Raw genomic sequence first — 24,430 nt, forward strand, 5'->3', positions numbered from 1 at the left:
AGGCCTGCCAACCATATTTCAGGCCTATTAACATCATTCACAGGCTTGCCAACCGTATCTCGGGCCTATCGCTTCTGTCACAGGCCTGCCAACTACATCTTAGGCCTATCAATTCTATCATGGCCCTGTGAACCATTGTCCTACTCTAACCAGTCACTGCTGTATGTCTAGTAAACCCATTGTCAGTGACCTACCCAAGATAGTCACAGGCCCACCCACTGTTGGCACAGACGTATCAACCCTTTAATGTTGCTCTGACATCCGGCAGAAGCTGGCCAAATGGAGTGTGGTTTCAGGAGGCAGAGTGGACTTTGCTTTCATAAGGTTTCCTCAAATTCTTTGTGTAGGGTAAAACATCTGAAAATAGAACTTTAACTAAACAAATCATTTATTTTGACTTTTTTGTCTTCTAAATGGTTTTTTTGGAAGCTAATGTTAAGCCAGCAACCCAGAGGTTCAGGGCAGCATGAAGATGTTTATTCAACAGTGATAAAAATCCTCTTCCATTAGTTGGGGCAGCCTCTGGGAACTCATGAGGACCCATGAAACCACGACAGGAAGTGGAATCACTTGCTTTTAAAGCGGTCCAAGTTTTATTAAAATTTGATACTATCGCTTAAACAACTTCTAAGCGATTTACAGTTAAAAATCGGGGAAACAAACTGGTGTCCAGATTTGTAGAATTTACAGCCGTTCCATCTTGCTCAGCTGCTTGAGGCATCCCTGATCCTGTTCCCGGTGAATGAGGAAAATAGACTCCTGGGAAAGGGGATGAACATGAAAACTGTATCTGAATTCATAAGAACATAAGAGTTGCCATAAGGTCCCAAGTGCCTAGCTAGATCCCAAGGAGAAAAACAGATTTTATGCTTCTCATTCATCGAGGGCCCCTAGGCACACAAGTATACTGGGCTCCCTAGCCCTGCCCTCCCCCCCCCCATACCCCCCGCCAACATTTCTTTACCTGTTTTCTTATTTACTTCTTTATTTTCACTTGTATTTCTTTTTTTTTTTAAATTCAAAACAAACAAAGATTAACATACCAGTGCACAGTTTTTCTTCTATGCAACCCCCAAACATCTCTGAACAAAACCCCCCTTCCTTCCCTTCCCACCTACTTGCCCAGGACTTTAACTCTAAACCCTTTCCATACGTATATAAAAATGTTCAAATGCATTGTAAAGCAGTAATACTATCCGAAACATAAGTCTATATTAAAACCAAGTTTGCAACTCCTCTCAACTGCCTCACTCTATGTCGTCCAACTGTAACCCATATGTATGTATAAAAATACACCAGAACCAGAATGGAATTGTCCAGATCAGAATGATGTGCACTAAAAAAATGTCCTCCAATGACACAATAATACATTCAACGACTCAATGACTCGACATGTACATGTTTCGGCCAACAGGCCTGCCTCAGGAGTCTTAAAAGTCACGAATGATGATATTCACAGTATGCTGCCATTCAAACAGATTTGACCAAGAGCCAGCCAAAAACAAGGTGTCATATCACGTGTGAACGCTGCCAATTCTTACCGAGCGTGTCGCTACTGAAAATACATACATATGGGTAACTCCTCTAGCATGTTCCACTCCATGTATGTTAATTTGTAACAAAACAACAAGGCAAGCGGTCCACCAAAGAATCCAATGTGGAACAAAAGAAACATAGAAACATAGAAATTGACGGCAGAAAAGGGCTACAGCCCATCGAGTCTGCCCATACCAATGACCCACCCCCTGACTCCTACTCTCCCAGAGATCCCACATGAATATCCCATTTTCTCTTGAAATCTAACATGCTGCTGGCCTCAAGAAGATCGGCAGACAATAAGATTCAAATCAGGTTTATTTAAGGTGCTCCCAGGAACCATGTCTGATGCATTTCACCAAACAAGGCTGGTCAACGCTAACAGAAAACCATGTCTTTCACACACACAGGACACAGAACCACCCTCACCCAGTATGGAATAACTAATCACAAACTAAACTCCCCCTCCCCCTTTTACAAAAGCACAGAAGAGGTTTTTAGCCCTGGCTGGCAGACTGGATATTCTGCGCTGTTCTGACGATCATCGGAGCAGCAGAGCATTCAGCATGCTAAACAAATACATAGTACCGTTGTTGGGGTTCAAGAAGGGATTGGACAATTGTCTGTTGGAAAAAGGGATAGAGGGGTATAGACAGTGGATAACTGCATAGGTCTTGGACCTCTTGGGCCGCCGCGTGAGCAGACTGCTGGGCACAATGGGCCTCAGGTCTGACCCAGCGGAGGCACTTCTTATGTTCTTATGTACTGCGTCCAATATTGGTCGCCGTACCTAAAGAAGGATATGGTGATACTCGAGAGGGGCCAGAAGAGAGCGACACGTTTGATAAAAGGTATGGCAAACCTTTCATACGCTGAAAGACTGGAGAAACTGGGGCTCTTTTCCCTGGAGAAGCGGAGACTTAGAGGGGATTTGATAGAGACTTACAAGATCATGAAGGGCATAGAGAAAGTGGAGAGGGACAGATTCTTCAAATTTTCTAAATCTGAAAGAACGAGAGGGCATTCGGCAAAACTTAAAGGGTACAGATTTAGAACCAACATTAGGAAGTTCTTCTTCACCCAACGGGTGGTGGATACCTGGAATGCGCTTCCAGAGGGCGTGATAGGACAAGGTATGGTATTGGAGTTCAAGAAGGGATTGGACAATTTTCTGAAGGAAATAGGGATAGTAGGGTATAGATAGAGGGTTACTATACAGGTCTTAGACCTGGTGGGGCACCGCATGAGCGGGCTGCTGGGCACGATGGGCCTCAGGTCTGACCCAGCAGAGGCACTTTTTATGTTCTTATGTACTGCATCCAATATTGTTTGCCGTACCTAAAGAAGGTACCTATCTTCTTCCCCCATCCAGCATATGTCCTTTTTCTTTATCCCTCCTTCCATCCAATTTGTGTTCTCTTTCTCCACTTCCATTCAGCATTTGCTCTCCCTTCTCCCCATTTCATCATCTGCCCTCTTCTCTCTCCCCATTCTCCCCACTTCCATCATCTGCCCCTTCTCTCTCTTTCTCCCCACTTCCATCATCTGCCCTCTTCTCTCTCCTCCTTTTCCCCACTTCCATCATCTGCCCCCTTTTCTCCATCCACCACAGGCCCATCTCTCTCCCTTCCTCTCACCTTTCATTCCAATTTTGGCAGCAAGATCGGCAATGCCCCCCCCCCCCCCCGCAATGACCCTCAAGATCAGCAACGGGCCCTCGCCAGCATCAACAGCACTTCAAATCAGCAACGCGATGCTCAGTCCAAAGCTTCCCTCTGAATCGAACTACCTGGGCGGAAACAGGAAGCTGTGTCAGAGGGAGTTTTGGGCTGAGCATCGCGTTGCCGATATGAAGTGCTGTTGATGCCAGGGGGAGGAAGCCTGTTGCCGATCTTGAGTGCCGGGGGGGGGGGCCCCATTGCCAATAATCGCTGTTTGAAAAAAGAAAAAAAAAGGGGAGCTCTCTCTTTGCCCTCCTTCAGCGGGCCCCCTCACAGTTTTGGGCCCTAAGCACGTACATGCCTCTTGGGCCTATTTATCAATCTGGCCCTGGCTGCTTATCCTAGGAATAAGTAGTGAATTTCCCCGAAGCCATTTCAGTAATGGCCTATGGACTTCTCTTTTAGGAAATTATCCAAAACTTTTTTAAACCCCATTAAGCTAACTGATATCACCACATTCTCCGGCAACAAATCCCAGAGTTTAATTACACATTGAGTGAAGAAATATTTTTCTCCGGTTTGTTTTAAATCGATTTCTTAGAAGCTTCATCGCATGCTCCCTAGTCCCAGTATTTTTGGAAAGAGTAAGCAAGCGATTCACATCTATCCTTTCCACTCAGTATTTTATAGACCTCTATCATATCACCCTTGAGCCATCTCTTCTCCAAGCTGAAGAACCCTAACTGCGTTAGCCTTTCCTCATAGGGAAGTCATCCTACCCCTTAGTTCATTTTCATTGCCCTTCTCTGTATCTTTTCTAATTCTGCTATATCTTTTTTGAGATGCGGCCACAGTATTTGAGGTGCAGCCACACCATGGAACAATACAACGGCATTACCTGTATAACATTCCCATTTTTGTTTTCCATTCCTTTCCTGATCATTCCTAACATTCTATTTGCTTTCTTAGCCAACGCAGCATTCTAAGCTGAGGGTTTCAATATATCCTCAATGATGACACCTAGATCCTTTTGACTGGATAATGGGAATGCTAGAGAGGTAAAATTCCAGGAACTGACAAGAGGGGGAGCTACTTTAGATTTAGTCCTAGTGGAATGCAGGGCATAGTACGAGAGGCGACAGTGTTGGGTCCGCTGGGAAACGGTGATCATAACATGTTCAAATTTGAGCTGATATCTGGAGTGACGTCACTAGAGAAATCTACTGTAGCAGCATTTAATTTGTAAAAGGGTCACTACGATAAAATGAGGAAAATGGTTAAAAAGAAGCTACAGGATCAGCAGCTAAGGTTAGGATTTTAAGGCCTTCTTTTACTAAGCCATGGTAGAGGTTTCCATCATGGCTCAGCCTTCTAAATGCTTCGACACTCATACGAATTCTATGAGCATCAAAGCATTTAGTGCTCCGGGCCACAGTAGAAACCTCTACCATGGCTAAGTAAAATGGGGGTAAATCAGATGTGGATGTAATTTATAAATACCATCGTGGAAGCTTAGACCAGATGTACATGGTTAAAAGGTGAAGTGAATGAGGCTATTAGAGCCAAGAAACATCCTGCAAAGAATGGAAAAAGGATCTGAATGAAGGAAATAAGAAGCAACTTTGGTACTGACAAGTTAGATGCAAAGCATTGATACAGAAAGCTAAGAAAGAATATGAAGAGAAACTTACCAAAGAGGCAAAAATTCATAGTAACAACTTTTTCAGGTAGATCAAAAGCAGAAAGGCTCTGAGGAAATCCGTGAAACCGTTGAATGATCAAGGAGCGAAAGGGGCGCTCAGGGAGGATAAGACCATAGCGGAGAGACTGAATTAATTCTTTGCTTCAGTCTTTACGGAAGAAGATGGAAAAGATCTACCGGAACTGGAAATATTTTTCAAGAGTGATAATGTGGAGAAATGGAAAGAAATCTTGGTGACTTTTGAAGACGTACTGAGCCAACATTGACAAGACTGTCGCAGACTGTTCTCAATGCAAAGAGCTGTGAGCACTGTGTAGCTGAGCACTTTGCAGATTTTAGTTGGATTTGTGAATCTTTTAGTCTTCACACTTCTGGTATGGTATACTGGTATGGACCAGGTCAGGAGATTGTTTGAATAAAGAGATTTTGTTTTGGAGTAGTACGTCTGGGATCTGTTTTCTTTTGCTTCCCTTCAGGAGATGGAGGTGTTCCAGGTTCAGTTCTATAGATCGAGTGCAATCCAGATAACTTTGTCCATTTAGTAAAAGCACCCAAACAGCTATCCTAACTTCATGCGATGACCGAGCAGCTGAAAACTGACACCCTTGGCTCTGGCATCCTCTAGATCTCCACTGTGATTATCTATACAAAGCCTAGCATGGTTCTACAGAAAAACAGAACTTGGTTAACCCAAACTGATACTGCATCCTCTCAACTCTGTAGGGAATCCAGAGGCAAAGAGAACATTATAGCAGTCCCTAACGAGAAGTCCTTCTTCTCTTCCAGTCACTCAAGTTGGACCAATTGATGGACAACCAGAACTACTATGACTTCCTTCTTACAGTAACCTCACTTCATTCATATAAAGAGACTCCGCCTGTCCCTCACACATTCATACAAACCTTGCCCCTCTCCCTCACACTCATGTCTATGTATTTGTTTAGCTGCTGACACGACGAATATTACTAACAACCTTTTTGGTACTCGCTCATGTGTGACGGGTAAAGTTCTTTGTCACTAGCTAGCCAGTAGAGGGAGCCCAAGCAGTAGAACTCATGCAGACAATTTGAGAAATGGAGCTCATTTGCATAAGGGCTGCAAATGCTGCTGGGAGCTGTCCACTCATCCTGAGTGAATTGTGATGCTAAAAAGAACAGTTGCAGCACAGCGTGCTCAGAAAGCAAGAGTTTTTTTGGGAGCTGGGTGATCCTCAGAAGGAGAAATGCTGGTCTCTGGTTGAACTCTCAGGAATCCCTGAAGATCACTGCTGACCAGTGTTGATAGGGGGCCTGGTAGAGTAGGTAAGCATAGTGTAGTCAGGCTGACCAGTCCTGAGTGGAGGGATTATTATAGTAGCAGTAGCAACAACAAGTCCAGTGGTGGGAGGATCCACAAAGACACTATACACTGACAAGAAAAAGCTGGAAGAGTAGCTAGAGGTTCTAGTGAGGGGCTCAGGCTTGATGATCTTAGTAGGACCAGTGAAGAAGAAGAATCCAGGTGGAGGGGACCCAAGAAGCTAGGTAGCTGAGGGATTGGTAATGGCCCCACAAGAGGCAGCTAGAAGAGCTGGAGGAGTCCAAGGCTCAGGGTGTCTGGCAGCTGACTGGCAGTGGGACCAGTGGGGCCAATGGTAATCAACAGAGAGACCAGTAATGGCATTGAGAGTTGATAAAAGACTCCCCAGGAAGCAGCCTGGTAGACCCTGAGGGCATTGACCAGCGATCTAAAGAGCATCTGGTGGAGCTAGGTGGATGGCAACCAATGGAGTGACCAGTAAATGGCACTGGAAGCTGCCAAATCTTTATTTCTGGAAAGTGAAGCTTGAATTTCTCAGGACAGATAATGCACTCCAGAGTCTAGTCACTGTCGGTGTGATCTGATACTGGGAGAAGCCGAATGAACTGGACACGCATTGCTTTCCGTGCTCACAGTTTTCCTGTCGGCATCTCTGAGAGAACTAGATTTAATGCATTTATTATCAGCATTGATCAAGTTCCTATGAAACTAACCATCCAGCAGGTACCCAGAACTCTCCACCCATCTCCCTAAATTTATTTATTGGGATTTATGATGAGATTCACCCAAGGCGCTGTACAGCAAGTACAATTCAACATGAGGTAACATAGGTACCGAAGACCTAGAGGGCGATTGGAGGGTTGGAGGAAGGACTTGGAAAGGACCAGGAGGAGATGGAGTCCAGGGAGAACCCAGGAGAACCATGGAGTCCAGGGAGGAGCTGGGAAGACCTGGTCATAGATTTTAGAAGGGGATGAATGATGTGTGTGTTTAACCCTGTTGTGTTTGTCCTTATTTTAACAGAGGAAGTACCTGGGGAGTGAATGTAAGACATTTGTTGACCGCTCAGCCCGATCACATGATGATATCATGCTTTAAGAAAACAAACTTTCCCTTAAACATAAGGAATAGGAAATGGAAAGGACCAGTTTTTCACAGCAGTGGTGTTTTCAAATGGGTTGGCTTTCTGTAAACTATGACAGTAATTAACCTCACAGCTGAGGTAAGATATGTTGGATACAACCCAAACCTACGGTGTGTGTGGAAGTTGCTTGTAATCTGGTTTGTGGAAAGAGACAGAATTTTTTCTGTATCTTTCTGCTACATTCTCTTGGTCTCCCTGCCTGGTACATGGGGATAATCACTTGGCACGGACACCTACCTAATCAAGGCTGTTCTGGTGATTTTGGCATTTACCATTATGTCTGGTTTCTTGCATCCAGCTTTTTAGCAGATAGAATGGGGATGGCCAAGGTGATCGTAACCTGTTCACTCTCCGTAGTTCTCTCAGGGTTGTGTTTTTGCAAATTCCTATGGATAAAATGTGCCTTGTTGACTGTCCATTTCCTTATACCAGTCTTTGGCAAGTCTCTAATGTTTACTTCGTGCTCGGCTTCAGATTTATTGGTGGGCAACCCAAGGCATGTTTTCAAGTATGTGGGTAGCTGGCTGTTTGGCCAACTCGAGTTTCTGCTTCTTCCCGATTGGTTAGTCTGTCATTCAAACATTTGCAGCCAGGGAGAGACCCTTTCAGTCAGAAGATAAGGAGATTTAACACAGTAGCCGGTGTCTCATTAGAATTGTGCTCATGTCATGGAAGACTTTGGCCTGATTGAAAACATTTGTATCTTGTGCAAAGTATACATAGCACATTCCAGCCATATATATTTATTATTAATTATTTTTTGTATTTATATACCGCTTATAGACCAAGCGGTTTACATTCAGGTATTTGAGCATTTTTCCCTGTCTGTCTCAATGGGGCAATGGGGGGGGGGGTTAAGTGACTTTCCCAGGGTCACAAGGAGCAGCGTGGGTTTGAACCCGCAACCTCAGGGTGCTGAGGTGTAGCTGTAAGCACTACACCACACTTTCCTCTATAGGAACACTTAGGGATGGATTCTGCAGCTGGCGCTGGTATCAGCTGGGGCCTCCCAAGCCAGCACCAATCGTGTATCAATCATGTGCTGGCACCGGCTGCAAAATCATGGCCACTGGGCAACATTTCCAGCGCCTACTTTACCCAAGAATCACATTCACAGGGGCTCCTACCCACGCCTACAATCACTTCTGGCGCAAGTCACACCCAGTTAGACCTGATGCACTGTGGATGGGACACTGGCGGCGCCTACATTTCATTGAAAATTAGCCTTTAATTGGTTTTAAACAATATGGTCAATTACCATGTCGTTTAGTGCCAATTAACCCAATTAAGTTTAACTCTCAGCAGAGCCTTAATGCAAAGACATTTTGATGAAAATCTCACGTTAAAACTCATGTTAACCCTCACTCCTTTCCAGGCCTAGACACTTGTAAAGGGGGGGCGAGGGGGGTGCCGGTCCCCCTCCTCCTCCTTTTCCCACTTCTCTCCTTGCCACACACACAGCCCTTCCCTTCCCCAGTATCTCTAGTTGTTACTGTTCAAAATATTTTTATTAATTTTATAAACAAGGTAATAACAATAGACAAGACTGTGAGTAACAGCGTCAACGTGTTCCTCGCGACCGCGTCACTTCTGGATACCATGCATAGGAAGTGGCTTCAGAAGGAGAGCCGCTGGGGTCACAAGGAGCCCGTTGAAGTTGTTACTCGTGGAGGTGAACAACAAGAGGTACGGGGAAGGGAAGGAGGGGTCGGGGAGGGAGGGGCGCCTTCGCCCTGGGCACCTCTTATCCTCACTATGCCACTGGCTATACCCAATTCTGATCTTTGGGCAGTGCTTAGAACTGGCACTGGTTGCCCAGCTCAGAGAACGTGGAGCCAGCAGGTAATTCTCTTTGGGCAGTATCGAGGGCTTCAAGTTTCATGTTTTTATTAAAATTTGATGCAATCGCTTATCAAGTTTCTAAGCGAGTTCACAATTTAAAAATAGAGGGGTTCGTAAAAAAATTAAGAAACACCAATAACAATACAAATATTATAAAAAAAGAGAGAATAAAATAAATGAAATGGCATACCAATAATTATACTGACTAGACTTACAGGAAACGAAAGGTTGAATGGAGGAAATACAATTTTAAAAAGGAAAGAGAGCATTGAAGGGAAGAACATGAGGAGGGTAGAACCTGCCTATTGTTTCTTTAAAAAGATTGATGTACAAAAGAATGAAAAGGGATTAGATATTAAAAGCTTCTTTAAACAGATGGCTCTTGAGAAGGTCTTTGAAGTGGTCTAGGTTATCTTCTGCTTTCCCTGGATCGGTAGCAAGGAATCTTGCTAGTCCTTGGGTTTTGGCCAGGTACTAGTGGCCTCTGTTGACCACCGTGAGAATGGCCTACTGGGCTTGATGGACCATTGGTCTGACCCAGTTTGGCTATTCTTATGTTTTTATGTTCCCTCACCAAATTGGGCTGGGTGTTCCAAAGTTGGGGGGCAGCCACGGAAAAAATGTCCTGCCATTTGGTTCTGATAATTCTCAACTAGGGAACGGTAAGTAATTTACGGTCTGAAGATCTGACGGCTCATATGGAATAAGGTATTTTTCAATAAATTGCGGGGATTTGGTTTGTGATGTTTTGAAAATTATTCATACAATTCTGTAGGAAATCCTATTTTTATCAGCAAACAGTGGGCTTTGCGTAAAAGAGGGGTTACATGGTCCAATTTTTTAGATTTCGTTACAAGCTTAATGGCGGCGTTTTGGATTATTTGTACGCACTTGATTTCCTTTTGAGTAGATCTGGTAAGAAGGCTGTTACAATAATCTAATTCCGCTATGCTCAGGGATTTGGTTCTAAGAATTTGGAAATTGAGCAAATCATTCGAAGTTTGAAAAAGCACGATTTGACAACAGTACTGATGTGATCATGAAATGATAATTTTGTGTCAAATGTTACTCCTAGGATTTTTAATGAGAAAACAAATTCCAGAGGTAAATTGTCTAGTAGAATAGGGGCAGATAATGAGATTCTCTCTTTCCAGAACTTGCGTAGTGGACAGGAGCAAGAAAGCGTTTTGCTCAACTAGGATGAAACAGACGCGTTAGAGAAGAGGGTGACAGACAAAATTGTGGCTATAGAGAAACTAGAGAAGGGAGTACAAGGCTGACAGGTACAAAGGAGTCCAATGAGGCTTTTGTTTATGAGGGCAGGCACAAATTGTCAATTCTGCTATAAATATTCTTCACCAGTGGTTTGATAAGGAAGGCTACTAAAATGGTGCGTGGTCTTCGTCATGAGGCATATGGGGACAGACTTAAAGATCTCAATCTGTATACTTTGGAGGAAAAGCGGGAGAGGGGAGAAATGGTAGAGACGTTTACATACCTACATGGTGTAAATGCGCATGAGTCGAGTCTCTTTTATTTGAAAGGAAGTTCTGCAGTGAGAGGGCATAGGAAGAAGTTAAGAGGTGAGAGGCTCCGGAGTAATCTGAGGAAATACTTTTTTATGGAAAGGGTGGTAGATGCGTGGAACAGTCTCCCAGAAGAGGTGGTGGAAACAGAGACTGTGTCTGAATTCAAGAAAACCTGGGATAGGCACGTGGGATCTCTTAGAGAGAGGAAGAGATAACGGTTGCTGCAGATGGGCCATTTGGCCTTTATCTGCCGTCATGTTTCTATAACCATAAAGCTCTATGACCTCACAATGCAGGAGTAAAGAGCCTTAGCCTATAGGAAGAGGAGATGCAAATGTTAAGAGCCTTAGCCTATAGGAAGAGGAGATGCAAATGTTAAGAGCCTTAGCCAATAGGGAGAGGAGGAGATAGTGGATGCTGCGGATGGGCCATTTGGCCTTTATCTGCCTTCATGTTTCTATGTTTCTGTATGATCGCTGGGGGATGAAGTGTTCTGATTAGACTGAAGAGTTTACATGACCATGGAAGACAGTTTGGGCCTCAGAAAACAGTTTAAAGGATCTCCCTTAAAACTGGTTTCCAATGCAGACTTATTCCTGGTGTGAACATAAGAATTGCCGCTGCTGGGTCAGACCAGTGGTCCATCGTGTCCAGCAGTCCGCTCATGCGTGCCCCCAGGTCAAAGACCAGTGCTCTAACTGAGACTAGCCTTACCTGCGTACATTCTGGTTCAGCAGGAACTTGTCTAACTTTGTCTTGAATCCCTGGAGGGTTGAAACAATACTGGTTATGCCTTAGGTGCACGGAATGTGGCAGGAAGATTTGCTTCAAACTCTCTGGTGAAAATGTTTGTCAAAATTTGCCATTTTTCATGTAGTTCTTAGTGAAATGTTAACATCCTCATTCTGCAGCCCACACTGCTCTTTTCACAGAGATTCAAGTGATTTTCTACTTTTTTTCCTGCATATTTTGAGAAGCCTGAAGCTCGCTCATAAGCCTAGATGCAGTGATTACAGGGGGGTTTGGAGGAACTGAGCTGCCTAAGTCAGTCCTGGTATAGCAGACAACAGCTGAAGTTGGTTCCTCCCTTGGATCTGGCATTTGCACCACTTCATTGTAACACATTTTAATTTCCGTGGTGTGCCAGAGAAATCGGAGCTCCTGGTAGTCCAATCAGGCCCAGCCTGGCATCCAGAAAACAGCTGGGAACACAGCACTGTTGTTCTCGTAGGGTCCCCTCAGCCAGCTGTTCACAGCTGTAAGCCAGTCTTCTAGAGAGTAACTCGTATCGTATCAGTATCATAACAGAAGGGCCTCAGTCCATTCACAATCTATTGAACTAATTGAACTCTGCACAGCTGTGAGCAGACGATACAAATTCCCAGAGTAGGATTCATTCACAGGGACGTGGGCTAGAGCCAAAGTGTTTATGAAGCAGATTTCTGAGCTGGTAAGAAAGCTGGTGATTAGACAAGACAAATATTTTAAGGGTGGGTAACTCCCAGATGACTATTCCTGAAACTCATCCAAGATTGGCTGCAGTTGAGGTACTGTTACAATCAACTATTAAACTGATGGATGATAGATTCTAGGCTGACTATGGTTCTTCATCTAAATAATATCATTCAGAAATGCTTTTTAAGTTAAAATTACTAAGAAGGTCGAAACATTATTTAGAGAAATCGCAGTTCTAACCAGAGAAGTCAAACGGAAAAAACTGTACGATGGCCTCCTGGCCACACAAGTGGCGAGATTAGACCACCAACTCTCTACTTTGCTGATAGCGACCCCTGACTACAGAATATTTAGAAAAGAAATAAAAACCATATTATTTTTAAAAACCCTGATACCCAACAATCGAAACCAACCTAACACCTCTCTACTCTTTAAAACAACATAACGCCACAAGAACCACCTCATCTCTACAAACTAATCTAACTATTCTATAATTCCTCTGGAAATGGTCAGATAGATCCTTTATGTAATCCGCCTTGAACCGCAAAGTAACGGCGGAATAGAAATCACTAATGTAATGTAATTGTACAATCGTTGAGCCTTACTACCGTGGATTAATGTAATCTGGTATATACATATGGGTTTATCGAAGAAACAAATTGAAAGATTACCAGCCATCGAAAATGCAACACCTCGATTGATCTTCAATGGAAAATTGCATGAGCTCATGACGCTTTACTTGGTTGAGCTGCTTTGACTTCCAATGTGTGCTAGGATCAAATTCAAGATCACGACTTTTGTTTAAGATTCTGTAGGGTTTTAGCCCTGGCTGTGTGAAGGACCTTTTGACACTATATGAGGTATATTCTTGCTAGGAACCTTCGTTCTTCTACTGAACTGTGACTGGTTAAAACATCCAAAGTTTTATACAGGTTGAGAAACACTGAACAGCAAATACTAACTGGTAAAGAGGCTGAACTCTAGAACCTTCTCCCTTCTTTGTGGCCGAGAGACTCGGATACTCTTCAAATCTTCCCCAAACATTTTTTTTAAAACCTGGTTATTCACTAAATTGAAAATTCACTTTTCTTCTCTATCTTTATTTTAATTTTTGTAATCCGAGTCGAGCTTTATTTCATAAAGATGACGCGGTCTATAAATTTAAGGTTTAGTTTACATTAAGAACTATGGGCCGAATTCTGTAAATGGCGCCGGTGTTGGTTGCTGCCAATCACACAATGGTGCTAATTCTAGAATTGTAACTTCTGGAAAGATAGGTGCAAGAAATGTAGGCCAGGGTTCTAAATGCCTACAATTCTGGCGCCTACCGTTGACATGAATTGCGGCTATGGAGGCGCTTTACGATGCCTAATGCTACTTCCAGCAATAGCCATGCCTACAGTGGTATTAGACATCGTAAAGCGTCTCTGTAGATGAGAGAATGACAGTCATTTTGCCAGGCGCTCTTAGGCACCTCCATTTAAAATCGATTTTTAATTGGTTTTAATTACCATGAATGGGGGTAGGACATCTACCATTGCCTAGAATCAGGGCTTTTGTGCCTTTCTACTGGAGTGTAAAGACTGGCTTTTTCAGAAATATTTGATAGCATCTTATTCATTTTGATTATTTGATGGCCTCAGTATGAATACTAATTGTAAGAGAAGCGTAGCTTGTTCTCCTCTTTTTTTAGATTGAATTTTTAGCTATTTTTATCATTGTTTGAAGATGGAATTTAGTGTTTTTTGATATATGAATGAACTGATTTTTTACATTTTGAACTCCGCTTAGAGCTTTCAGTTAAAGCAGAATATAAATCTGTTAAATTAAATTACACTAGGTGGGGTAGGTGAGAACCACGCTGCCCAGGGAAATCAGTATATACTTCCCACCCTTATATTGAGCAACTCACCTTATGTATTGCATTCAATTCTGATTGCCATATCTCAAAGAAGATTTAGCGGAACTAGAAAAGGTTCAAAGAAGAGCAACCAAGATGATGAAGGGGATAGAACTCTTCTCGTACGAGGAAAGACTAAGATGGTTAGGGCTCTTCAGCTTGGAAAAGAGACGGCTGAGGGGAGTCTACAAAATCCTGAGTGGAATAGAACGGGTACAAGTGGATCGATTTTTCACTCTGTCAAAAATTACAAAGACTAGGGGACACTGGATGAAGTTACAGGGAAATACTCTTAAAACCAATTGGAGGAAATATGTTTTCACTCAGAGAATAGTTACGCTCTGGAAGGCATTGCCAGAGGTTGTGGTAAGAGCGGACAGCGTAGCTGTTTTAAGAAAGGTTTGGACAAGTTCCTGGAGGAAAAATCCATAGTCTTAAATTGGGACAAATATAGGGGAAATCACTGCTTGTCCTTGGATTGGTAGCAAGGAATTTTGCTGTTATTTGGGTTTGTGCCAGGTACTTCTTCTATTGGCCACCGTGTAAACAGAACATTGGTCTGACCCATTGTGGCTATTCTTGTGTTCTTACAAAGGATTTCCATCAGCTTTCATACATGAAAAGTATGTTGAGGTGAGCATTTTATAAAACGTTAAACATTACAGGAGTGGTAGGCTAGGTTTTTAGCCACTCTTTTGTTATTGTATTCATCACTGATCTCCTGGAGGCATTAGGAGAAAAAATCTCAAGGATGGAGGAGGTTCCCAGGACATAGAAAAATGAAGGCAGATAAAAACACCACCACCTTCAACATGGCGTCCGTGCCTTTGGTCTCTCCTAGAAAGAGGAGCTCTGCATCTGCAGGGATCAGGAATAGTGCCAAGATGAATTTGTTGTTTCTACTTGTCTGTCCTATCAGGTCTCATTAAACAAACCATTACAAGAGGGTCACACTGGGGGGGCTGGTGGGACAAAATATGAGACGATCCCATGGTAAGGGAGGAGTAAGAAAAGATCATACAGGGGAAGGCAAAAAGAAAGGTGATGGGGGATGAGGAGGGAGGAATACTGAGCTGAGTTGGGTTGCAGGGTGAGAACTGTGTAATATGTCCAGGTATCTTAGCTACCTTCAGTTTATCCAGTTTAGAAGGAGGAAGGGACCAGTGATGTATTAAGGGGGGGCGGGAGGGATGGATCGCCTCAGGTGTCTTGGTTGTCTTGGTGGGAGTGCCAGCACCTCTACGCACCCCACACTATGCTTGTGCCCTCTATTCCCTTACTCTCCATACCTCTTTAAAATCTTCGCCAGCACGAGCTGCTTGCGCCGGTCTGGCACCCTCTGAAATCACTTCCGGGTCACAGGGCCAGAAAGTGACATCAGAGAGAGGCTCATGCTGGGGAAGATTTTAAAAAGTTAGGGATGGGAAGAGAGGGCACGAGTGTGACGTGGGGGTGCGGAAGGAGCAGGGGGGCAGAGAGAAGGGCGTGAGGGTGCCACCACCCTGGGCACTTCCTGCCCTTGCTACACCACTGCTCAGCACCCTAAGGTTGTAGGTTCCAGCAGAGCAGTCTTTACATACTTTGGATTGCGAAAGAGCGCTCCTCTTTTCACCAGTAACTGAGGGGGGACAAGTCCAGGACAAATTTCAGGAAGTTCTGCTTCACGCAGCGAGTGGTGGACACCTGGAATGCTCTCCTAGAGGAGGTTATTGTGGAATCCACATCTCCTTACGAGAGACATAGAGGGATATGGGTGACTAAAATTACGCCAGGGCCTCCGCGTTTGCGGATCGCTGGACTTAATGGACCAAAGGTCTGATCCGGAGATGGCAGTTCTTATGTTCAGTTTCTGTGCCGCTCCTTCTGACCCTGGCAAGTCAGTTAATCCTCCATTGCTGTAGGCCGACCGTAGTTAGATAGTGAGAAATTCTTAGAGTACCTAAATGTAAGAAATGTGAAGAAAATGGAGAAAAAAATCATCCCAATTAACTCTGTACTACCCGTCTTGCCAAAATTGGATGATTGTAATTCACTTTATTTTGGATTGACAGCCAAGGTGTAGGCCTAGGATTATATGGCATATGGTTTGGATAGAAGATTGGCCATATTTGGTGGTGTGGTCTTGATGTCACTTTCCTGGTTTGTAGGGAGCTTGGTCATCTATCGAGATAGGAGAGATGATTTGTGTCTTGTTTGTTTTCTGGTGGTTGTAGCCTGTTGTTAGGGGGGGAGATAAGGTATTTTCCAAGTAGACTTTTAGGCCTTTATGAAAATTTTGGTAGCGGGGTTGTTCCTTAATAGTGCTGGTAAAGGATTCCACCATTTTGCTGCCAAATATGGGACGGTATAGAGTGAATAGTTTTGTATCTGATTCCTCTAGGATTTGGGAATCTTATTCTCATATGGTTGCTGATCAGGTTGTATTTGTCATTGGGGGGTATTTTGATTAAATTTGCCATGGAAGATTAAAAAGATTAAAAAGATACATCTTGCTTTCAAGTCTGATACTGTTTCTCTTTAGGGCTTTTAGTAGGTTAAATTTGCCTCTTCCAAGTTTATCTCATTGATTGTATTTATGTCTCATAATTGGTCATTTTACTATATTAAGCTACTCCTGCGGTACATCGCCTTGGGTGAATCTCAGCATCAAAATCCCAATCAATCAATCAAATGTGTCTTCATGTTGCTGTGGAGATCGAGCAAATTGAAAGCGTTTGGTACTGGACTTAGCAGCTACTGTTACGGGGGCATTAGTGGCCAAATATTTGCCTCAGCCTGAGGCCTGGTCCCAGCCCCACCAGACAGCTCAACCAGCAACTCATTTGTTTGGTTAAATTCTTATCACCATCGTGAAACAATTCTAGTTAGCCTTTTGGGTTTTGTTAGTTTCTCTTGATCTAACTTGGGCTTTTGATATAGTCGATCATTCCATTCTTCTTTCTCGGTTCTATCGAAGCAATCACTCTTTTCGGGTACTTGTTTCAGATTGTCCATCTAATGATTATCCCATGATCCCTTGCTCCTATTCTTTCTCATATCTTTCTAAGTCCTTTGGCACTTATGATACAGGAACAAGGGGTTATTTTTTATGCTAATGATATTTTATTGTTATATGAGACCAACTCTATAGGTCCAGATGTTCCTCTAATGACTGCAGTCAGAATGGTTGGCTGATTATAAATTACATTGATATTTTTTTCTAAATCTCAGGTAAGAACACTATTCCAACTCTGTCACCTAATCCACTTTCAATGGTAACTCAATTTAAGTTTTCTTTTAAACATCAAATAGCAGCAGTAGTTACAGCTTATTTCTACTCTTTAAAGACAATTTTGTTCCATTCGTTCATTCTTGGATAAGGATGCACAAAAGATCATTGTGTAGTCTTTGATTCTGGACTATTGTAATAGGTTTACCTCAGACTCAAATTCGAATACTACAAACTGTTCACAATACAACTATTCGTCTTTTATCTAATAGTCACGTTATGATCATCTCACTCCCTTATATCTGATTCAGTTTTGTATTAAATTTAAAATTCTTAGCCTGACTTTGGTCCTTCATATCTTTCATTACTTGTTCATCTTTATTGTCCAACAAGAGCTTTATGCTCTTTGAATGACCAACGTCTTCATATTCCCTCTCCACGTTCAGTTCATTATGAACTTACCAGACAGAGAGCGTTTTCTCGTCTCGTACTGTCTCTTTGGAATTCTCTTCCATCCCCAGTGCGTCTTGAACTCACTTATTTACCGTGATAGCGGTTATTAGCGCAGGGAGCCGTGCTGAATGCAGCTCATAGAGCTCCTGTGAGCGTCAGGAGCAGAGCAGAGATTCAGCGTGGCTTCCTGCACTAATAATCGCTATCACGGTTTAGTAAAAGGTGGGGGGGGGGGTTAATATTTAGAACTCCATTGAAATCACGTCTTTTTGAACAGATTTTCTCTATTCAGTTGGACATCTCTGATGGGGTTAGGATTTACTAACACTGTAAGCCTGTACATTTTCTTTAATAGTTTTTCATTTTATTTAAAAAGGGGGGAAAGAGAAAAAAGAAAGGAAAAAATATTTCTTTTTCTTTTTTGGAACATAGTTATTGTTATTGCAGGTTTAATAAATTTTGTGAACCGTTCTGTTATTGTATAAGGAAGGGTATATTGTATATTAGATCAAATAAACCATAAACCTGTCTTTGCTATGTTCCTCACACTAATCCCCCAAATCCCTTTTTCCTCATCGAAAGATTACAGAAGAAAAATAATTGAAGAGCAATTGCATTTTTATAATGTAAATCATATTTGACACCTAACATTTCAAGCATTGCTGCCTTATGCAAATATCCCACTTGCAGCAGAATGTGGGCAGGAGACTGGGGTCTTCTCTGCTGCAATGCACAATGGCTGGGTTGCTCTGTTTTCTCTCTATCTTCATATCACCAAGTTTTGTGACGAACTGGAGCTAGAAGGCATTGTATAGGAGGGGAGGGGGTGTCCTACTGGCTCAATTTTGTGAGTCTAAACGTGCCAAATGCATTTCTTCTCTGCTTTCATGCCAGTGCCAGGTCATCTGGGCTGCTACAGGGACCTCGGAGATCCACCACCTCTGACCGGCAGCAGCGAGACTTCAAATAAACTCACCATCCAAACCTGCATCAGCTTCTGTCGAAGTCAGCGCTTCAAGGTACATTCCTCATTCACACATTAAAACGTCTGTTGTTCCAGGGACACTCAGCTCTTCAACAGAGCCTCCGACGGTGCCTGGTTCCAACTGCCAACTCCAGACTCCGTCCCTGCACCACATGCTTGGAACAAGCTGGCCGAATCCCTACGGCTTCAGTCTCTGGCAGTGCTGAAGGCCCAGTTAAAAGCTCACCTCTTTGAGTGTGCTTTTGACTCCTCTCACCTTGGGTTCTGCATCCCCTACCCTCTATGTCATATCTTGTCTGTCCAAGTTAGATTGTAAGCTCTACTGAGCAGGGACCGTCTATAAATGTCAAAATGTACAGCACTGTGTACATCTTTCAGCACTATATAAGTGATAAGTAGTAGTAGTTTCCTTGAAGGGTCCAACGAGATCATGTTTTCATGGTAAATTAGGGTTTCACTTATCCCCAGATTCAAAGTGGGGTGTGGAGCCCAGATGCATGGAGAAACTAGTCAGTTAGGTGCAGCAATCAATTATTGGAGTTAATTGGCCCTTAGCACTAATTAGGAATTACGTGTGCATGTACCCTATGTCTTATTCTAGAACATGTGTGACTCAAAAGTGGCATGGCCATGGGAGCGGCTGAAATTAGGTGCCTTGTTATAGAACACTTGGATTTCCATGTTCATCTGCCATCGGCCCGAGGATTTACACCAGCTTTCAACAGGCAAAGATCTTCCTGTCCAAAGCCAGGTGCAGAAATCCACTCTAAGCCCTGTTTTGTAAAAGGTGTCTTAACGCCAAGTGCCCGTCATAGAACCATGGTGCCTAACTGTGGGGGCCACTTACTGAACCTGGCCCTTATAGCATAGCTGAATGTTCATTGCGATATATGGACAATTAGATCTGGTTGCAGGACTTGCTGAAAACTACTCTGGACCTAAGCTAACCGTTCATAGACCCGAGTTCTAGGCTTGCACATTTCCCCAGTGCTTCACTTCACAACTAAAGGTTGAGTTATTTCAGTTTCTCTTTGCAGCTTGTCAGATGCAGGAGAAAATCATGGTTTCTGGAGACCATTAAACTGTACACCTTGGGCAACTGTATAAACATTTAATGCTAGTAGTAATTTCAGAAAATTGGGGCTGCAGACAGAATCTCTACACAGAAGGGATCAAGGCAAAAGCGAAGCAGTTTTCCGTGCTCTCAATGCCAAAAGTGCCAGCCTGGTAATGAAGCTAAGTACTTATAGATATAGGTCCTATTAATGCTTGAGTCCCCCACCTCCCCTCTCCAATATTGTCCCAGCTGGGGTAAATCTGTGATGGGTTGAGTTGACATTTTTCATCTCTCTTGATCTGTGTTTCTCTTTCTCTCTCTGTAGATTGCAGGAATGGAATCAGGCTACGCCTGTTTCTGTGGAAATAATCCCGATTACTGGCGTTACGGCGAAGCCATCAGCACAGACTGTAACAGCGTCTGCTTTGGAGACCACACACAGCCCTGCGGGGGAGATGGCAGGGTCATTCTTTTTGACAGTGAGTATGCGATTCCTAACCTCCAGGACGGTGAACGTGCGACTCCAGACCTACTCTGTTAATGTGACAGTGAGTTTGTGACACCGATTTCACTTCTAGAGGTGCCAGAGATGATTACAAGCCAGACCAGCCCAACAAGATCTAAAATATTTGGCCCTTCTTGTCCTGGCAGGAAAATGTTTACTCGAGGGATCTGTGTTCCTTGTAATGCTTGACTGTCTCTCTGCCTTTTGTAGAGATTTCTGCTCTCTAATTATATACCTTAGATGCTACAGCAAAGAGGAAAGAAAGACTGAAATCTGAGATGTGAGAGATGAAAACAAGATGTGTGTGAGCTCTAGTTCGGAGCCAAGGAATGAGTTTGAAACCACAAGCCAGAGGAAAAATGGTTTACAAACAAAATCAGATCCACAACTTGGATTTAAAAAAGGATGTCAGCGTGAACTTTGAAATTCCAAGAGAGCAGCGTGTAACGAGAGAAAGCGAGCAGTAGAGACGCTGCGGTCGGCACTGTCCCTCAGCACCAGGATGACTAGGAGGGCCTCTGGAGCAGGCAGTGGTTCCCCCCTTTCCTTTGGGCCAGGGGTTCTGAAGACTCTTGAAATCGGAGGCAATTTGCTGAAACTTTCTAGAAAGAGTGACGGCCGCTATCAGGACAGTTACTGGTCATGTAACTGGACAGGACTGCAATTTAAGTCTCGTCTTACCAGTTAACAGCTTTGGTTTAAGAGGGGTGTGCAAGGGTTTCATTGGTCAGTTGAAGGGTTGCAGCAACCAAAAAGGATAAGAACCTCTCCTCACCATTAGCCTTCATTTGCAGCCACCCAGGGGTTCCTATTTGATACCCTGTTTCCATTCAGGCCAGATGAATCAGGGTCTCTTCCACATTCCTGGTCTTTATCTGGAGTCATTCACTTTGTTACTGGGGCTCTCTAGCCCTGCACTCTATATGCCCGGAATCAGGAAGAAGGGGTAAAGTGTGTCTCTGCTGGCAGCGATTGAGGTAGGTTAGTGAACGAGAGGAAAGCGGCAGGCCACCTATGTTGGGTGCCAGGTCACGGGGGGCCCCTGGAACCGTGTCCCTGTTCGCCCCCCACCCAATGCCAACCCTGCTTAGGTTCCCACAGTTCATCAGCTGTACCCATGGGGGCTTCAAATTCAGTTACAAGGTCCTAGCCTTGCACCACGTGCTACGGTGGGGAAAAGTTTTACATAAAATAGTTCCTTACATACAGGGGTGGCAGCTTTATTAAAGCACATTTCTGCAGCTAATAAAGTGGAAGTATTTTTTTTAATTGCCCCTGCTCTGAGGGCAATTGTACAGGTAAAGTCACTGCCCTGTCTCAGGAAGGCTAAAGCAGACCATATATTCCACAATGCACTTGGGTTTAGCTGCAGTTAGAAGACAGGATTAGACAATAACACACACAAATTGTATTTCCTCTTGCAAATGGCTGTTCTACCCAATCCTGAAGGTTACACCGTGGAGCGCTACAGAGGCATTTTCTCTCCACTTTCCTAATAATTCCTGGCATTCTGAAATGAATAGAAGTTCCTGACGGGTTGTCCACGATGTCACTTAGGTCTTTTTCTTGGGCCGTGACTCCTAATATGGAACCCCGAGTCGAATGGTTATAGTTTGGATTGGGACATTCCATAGTGGAAGTGGGCAGGTGATACATTTAGCAGAAGCAGTTCATAGGTGTTTTTCTTGAAAGATTCAGACTTTGGAATTTGTCCAAAAGGGAATAATTGAAACATTTCCCCCTTTTAAAAGGTATTACAACCCACAAATTTTCCAGATATCCGCAGGACCAACAGAGCTCACAAAAGGGAGAGAAGAAACAGGGGATGGGGTTTGATATAATCACAGAAAGACGTTATATCAAAGCGCTTTACATATTAAAGACAGAATACTTATGTGATCTACCTTTAGTTATTTCTTTCATGTATATATAACAATTCTTGGCGGAGAACAAGTTAATGAACTTTCATGTTCAACTCTTTAGTACAGTGCTGTGTAAGCTAACGGCACACTGCAAACCACGATTCTTGTTCCTCTCAGAAGCAGCAGTGACTTGGTGGAAGGAGCGAGTGCTCCTGACATGACAGTGACTGTGTTCCAGGACTGCCTGTTCTCTCAAAGAGCACTTCCTTGTGCCAGTCACTCTACCTCAACCCTGTGGTTTCACGGAGGTTCAGCGTAAATATTTCAGGGTTTTGGTTAGGGGATTTGTTGATCATGACTTGCGGGGTGAGGAGAATGAACAATGAGGTCTGTTCTTTCAGCGTTGAGAAAACAGGAATGTTTAGAGAAAGGGGAAGATGAAAGGAGACTGGGAAAGGCTGGTCAGGGTTGAAATTCCCTGGTTTTGAGGAGTGGAAATGTTGCAGCTGGATGTCAGCAATGTGTATTTTCGGAGATGTGTTCTCATTAAGACTCATTTCTGAACAAGGCTGGAAAAGAAATGCCTACGCAGGAAAACACGTGACCCTTCTGAAAAAGGCCTCTTCACGGGCACTGTCTGTAGAGAAGAGGCAGCACAGACTCACCTCCCTGTGTCTTCAACAGGAAAGGAGCAACCAGCACTATCTTCCTTCACTAGGGTGGAAAATTCTCCTAAGGGCATGAAGTGGTCACGTTAAGTTCATAGTTTAGCATTCCCCAAACTATCTCATTTTGAAACGTGTTGGACCTAGGGCGTTAGTCGCCCAAAGTTGGCAGCATCTAAAGTCCATTCTCGAAAGATATGTCCAAAACATATGTATTTTTTAAATCATCTACTTATACGTCCAGCTGTTTGATCGTCCAGTCGTCTATCTTTATACTCCGTTCACGACCAAAAATTCTTCCAAGTCCCAAATGCCTAGAGCAAGACCTTTTGGGCATGGGAGGGGTCAGCAAAGTGATGGACTGGACACCCAGACATGGCAGCAGAGGGGCACCTTACAGGGCACTGCTGTGAACGTCACAAAAAGGGTGCCAATGAACATCTCACCACAAGTCCCTTAAAAGTCATGGTGATCCCCCTAAAACACCCCCAAAACCTACCATACCCACCTGTCTACAACCACAATAGCCCTTATGGCTGCAGGTGGCACCTATATGTCAGTACAGTAGGGTTTGGGGAGGTTTTGGTGGGCTCATATTTTCCACCATAAATGTAGTGGTTAGAATGATTTATGGGCCTGGGTCCTCCTCTCTATGGTTCACTAGGCCCCCACCCCCCAGATTACTTAAGCCACCTTTGTGCAGCTCTACTAGGCTTTCCTATGCCAGGTGCTGATGTTCTGGAGGCAGGTATTTATGTTTTTATTCCGATTTTTATGGCGATGTGAGGGGGGGTCAGTGATCACTGGGGGAGTGTGTGGGGGTCTGTAGATATCTGGTCACTTGGGATACATTCTGGGCACTTAGACCTGTTTTTAGATCACCTAAGTCACAACGTATAAGTCTCATTAAACTTTCGATTATCCCTGCAGGATGACTAAGTTTAGGCCAGCCCACACCCTGCCCTAACCACTCCTCCAAAAACACCCCTTTGAGCTCTGGGCGCACAGTGGCATTCAGAGGCCTTGTCTTTTAGGTCGTCCAAGTGCCGATTTAGGCGGGATTTTAGAGGTATTTCTGTTTCCATTATGAACCTCATAGTGTCTACATGAATTGGTTTTGACACTTAGTCAGTCGTGGGTCTTTGCGTTCAAGCCTAATTTTTCTAGGAATCATTTTATAAGGATTTTTCCATGTGTAAAGCCTGTATTACAGGAGTAAAAGACTCTTTGGAAACCGGTGTGGTGGTATCATAATATGCAAGAGACGAGATGGGATTTACATGCAGGCAGTCCTGGGCTGGAGTTGCAATGTGTGTCTTATATAACGCATGCATGCAATGTGTGTCTTATATAACGCATGCATGCAATGTGTGTCTTATGTAACGCATGCATGCAATGTGTGTCTTATGTAACGCATGCATGCAATGTGTGTCTTATGTAACGCATGCATGCAATGTGTGTCTTATGTAACGCATGCATGCAATGTGTGTCTTATGTAACGCATGCATGCAATGTGTGTCTTATGTAACGCATGCATGCAATGTGTGTCTTATATAACGCATGCATGCAATGTGTATCTTATGTAACGCATGCATGCAATGTCTGTCTTATATAATGCATGCATGCA

At 43.6% G+C, this 24,430-nt stretch overlaps 1 protein-coding gene across 2 annotated transcripts in view; it reads left to right on the top strand.

Annotated features, from left to right (window-relative positions):
* Positions 1-24,430, top strand: part of KREMEN1 (kringle containing transmembrane protein 1) — a 123,402-nt gene that overhangs the window by 77,931 nt on the left and 21,041 nt on the right. For both annotated transcript variants that reach the window (XM_033956118.1, XM_033956117.1), the window contains exons 4-5: positions 18,624-18,748; positions 20,097-20,250. In XM_033956118.1, the coding sequence (XP_033812009.1) occupies positions 18,624-18,748; positions 20,097-20,250 (279 nt within the window). The remainder of the gene's footprint in view (positions 1-18,623; positions 18,749-20,096; positions 20,251-24,430) is intronic.

The sequence above is a fragment of the Geotrypetes seraphini genome, chromosome 8, assembly GCF_902459505.1.
Source record: "Geotrypetes seraphini chromosome 8, aGeoSer1.1, whole genome shotgun sequence".
Taxonomy (NCBI): domain Eukaryota; kingdom Metazoa; phylum Chordata; class Amphibia; order Gymnophiona; family Dermophiidae; genus Geotrypetes; species Geotrypetes seraphini.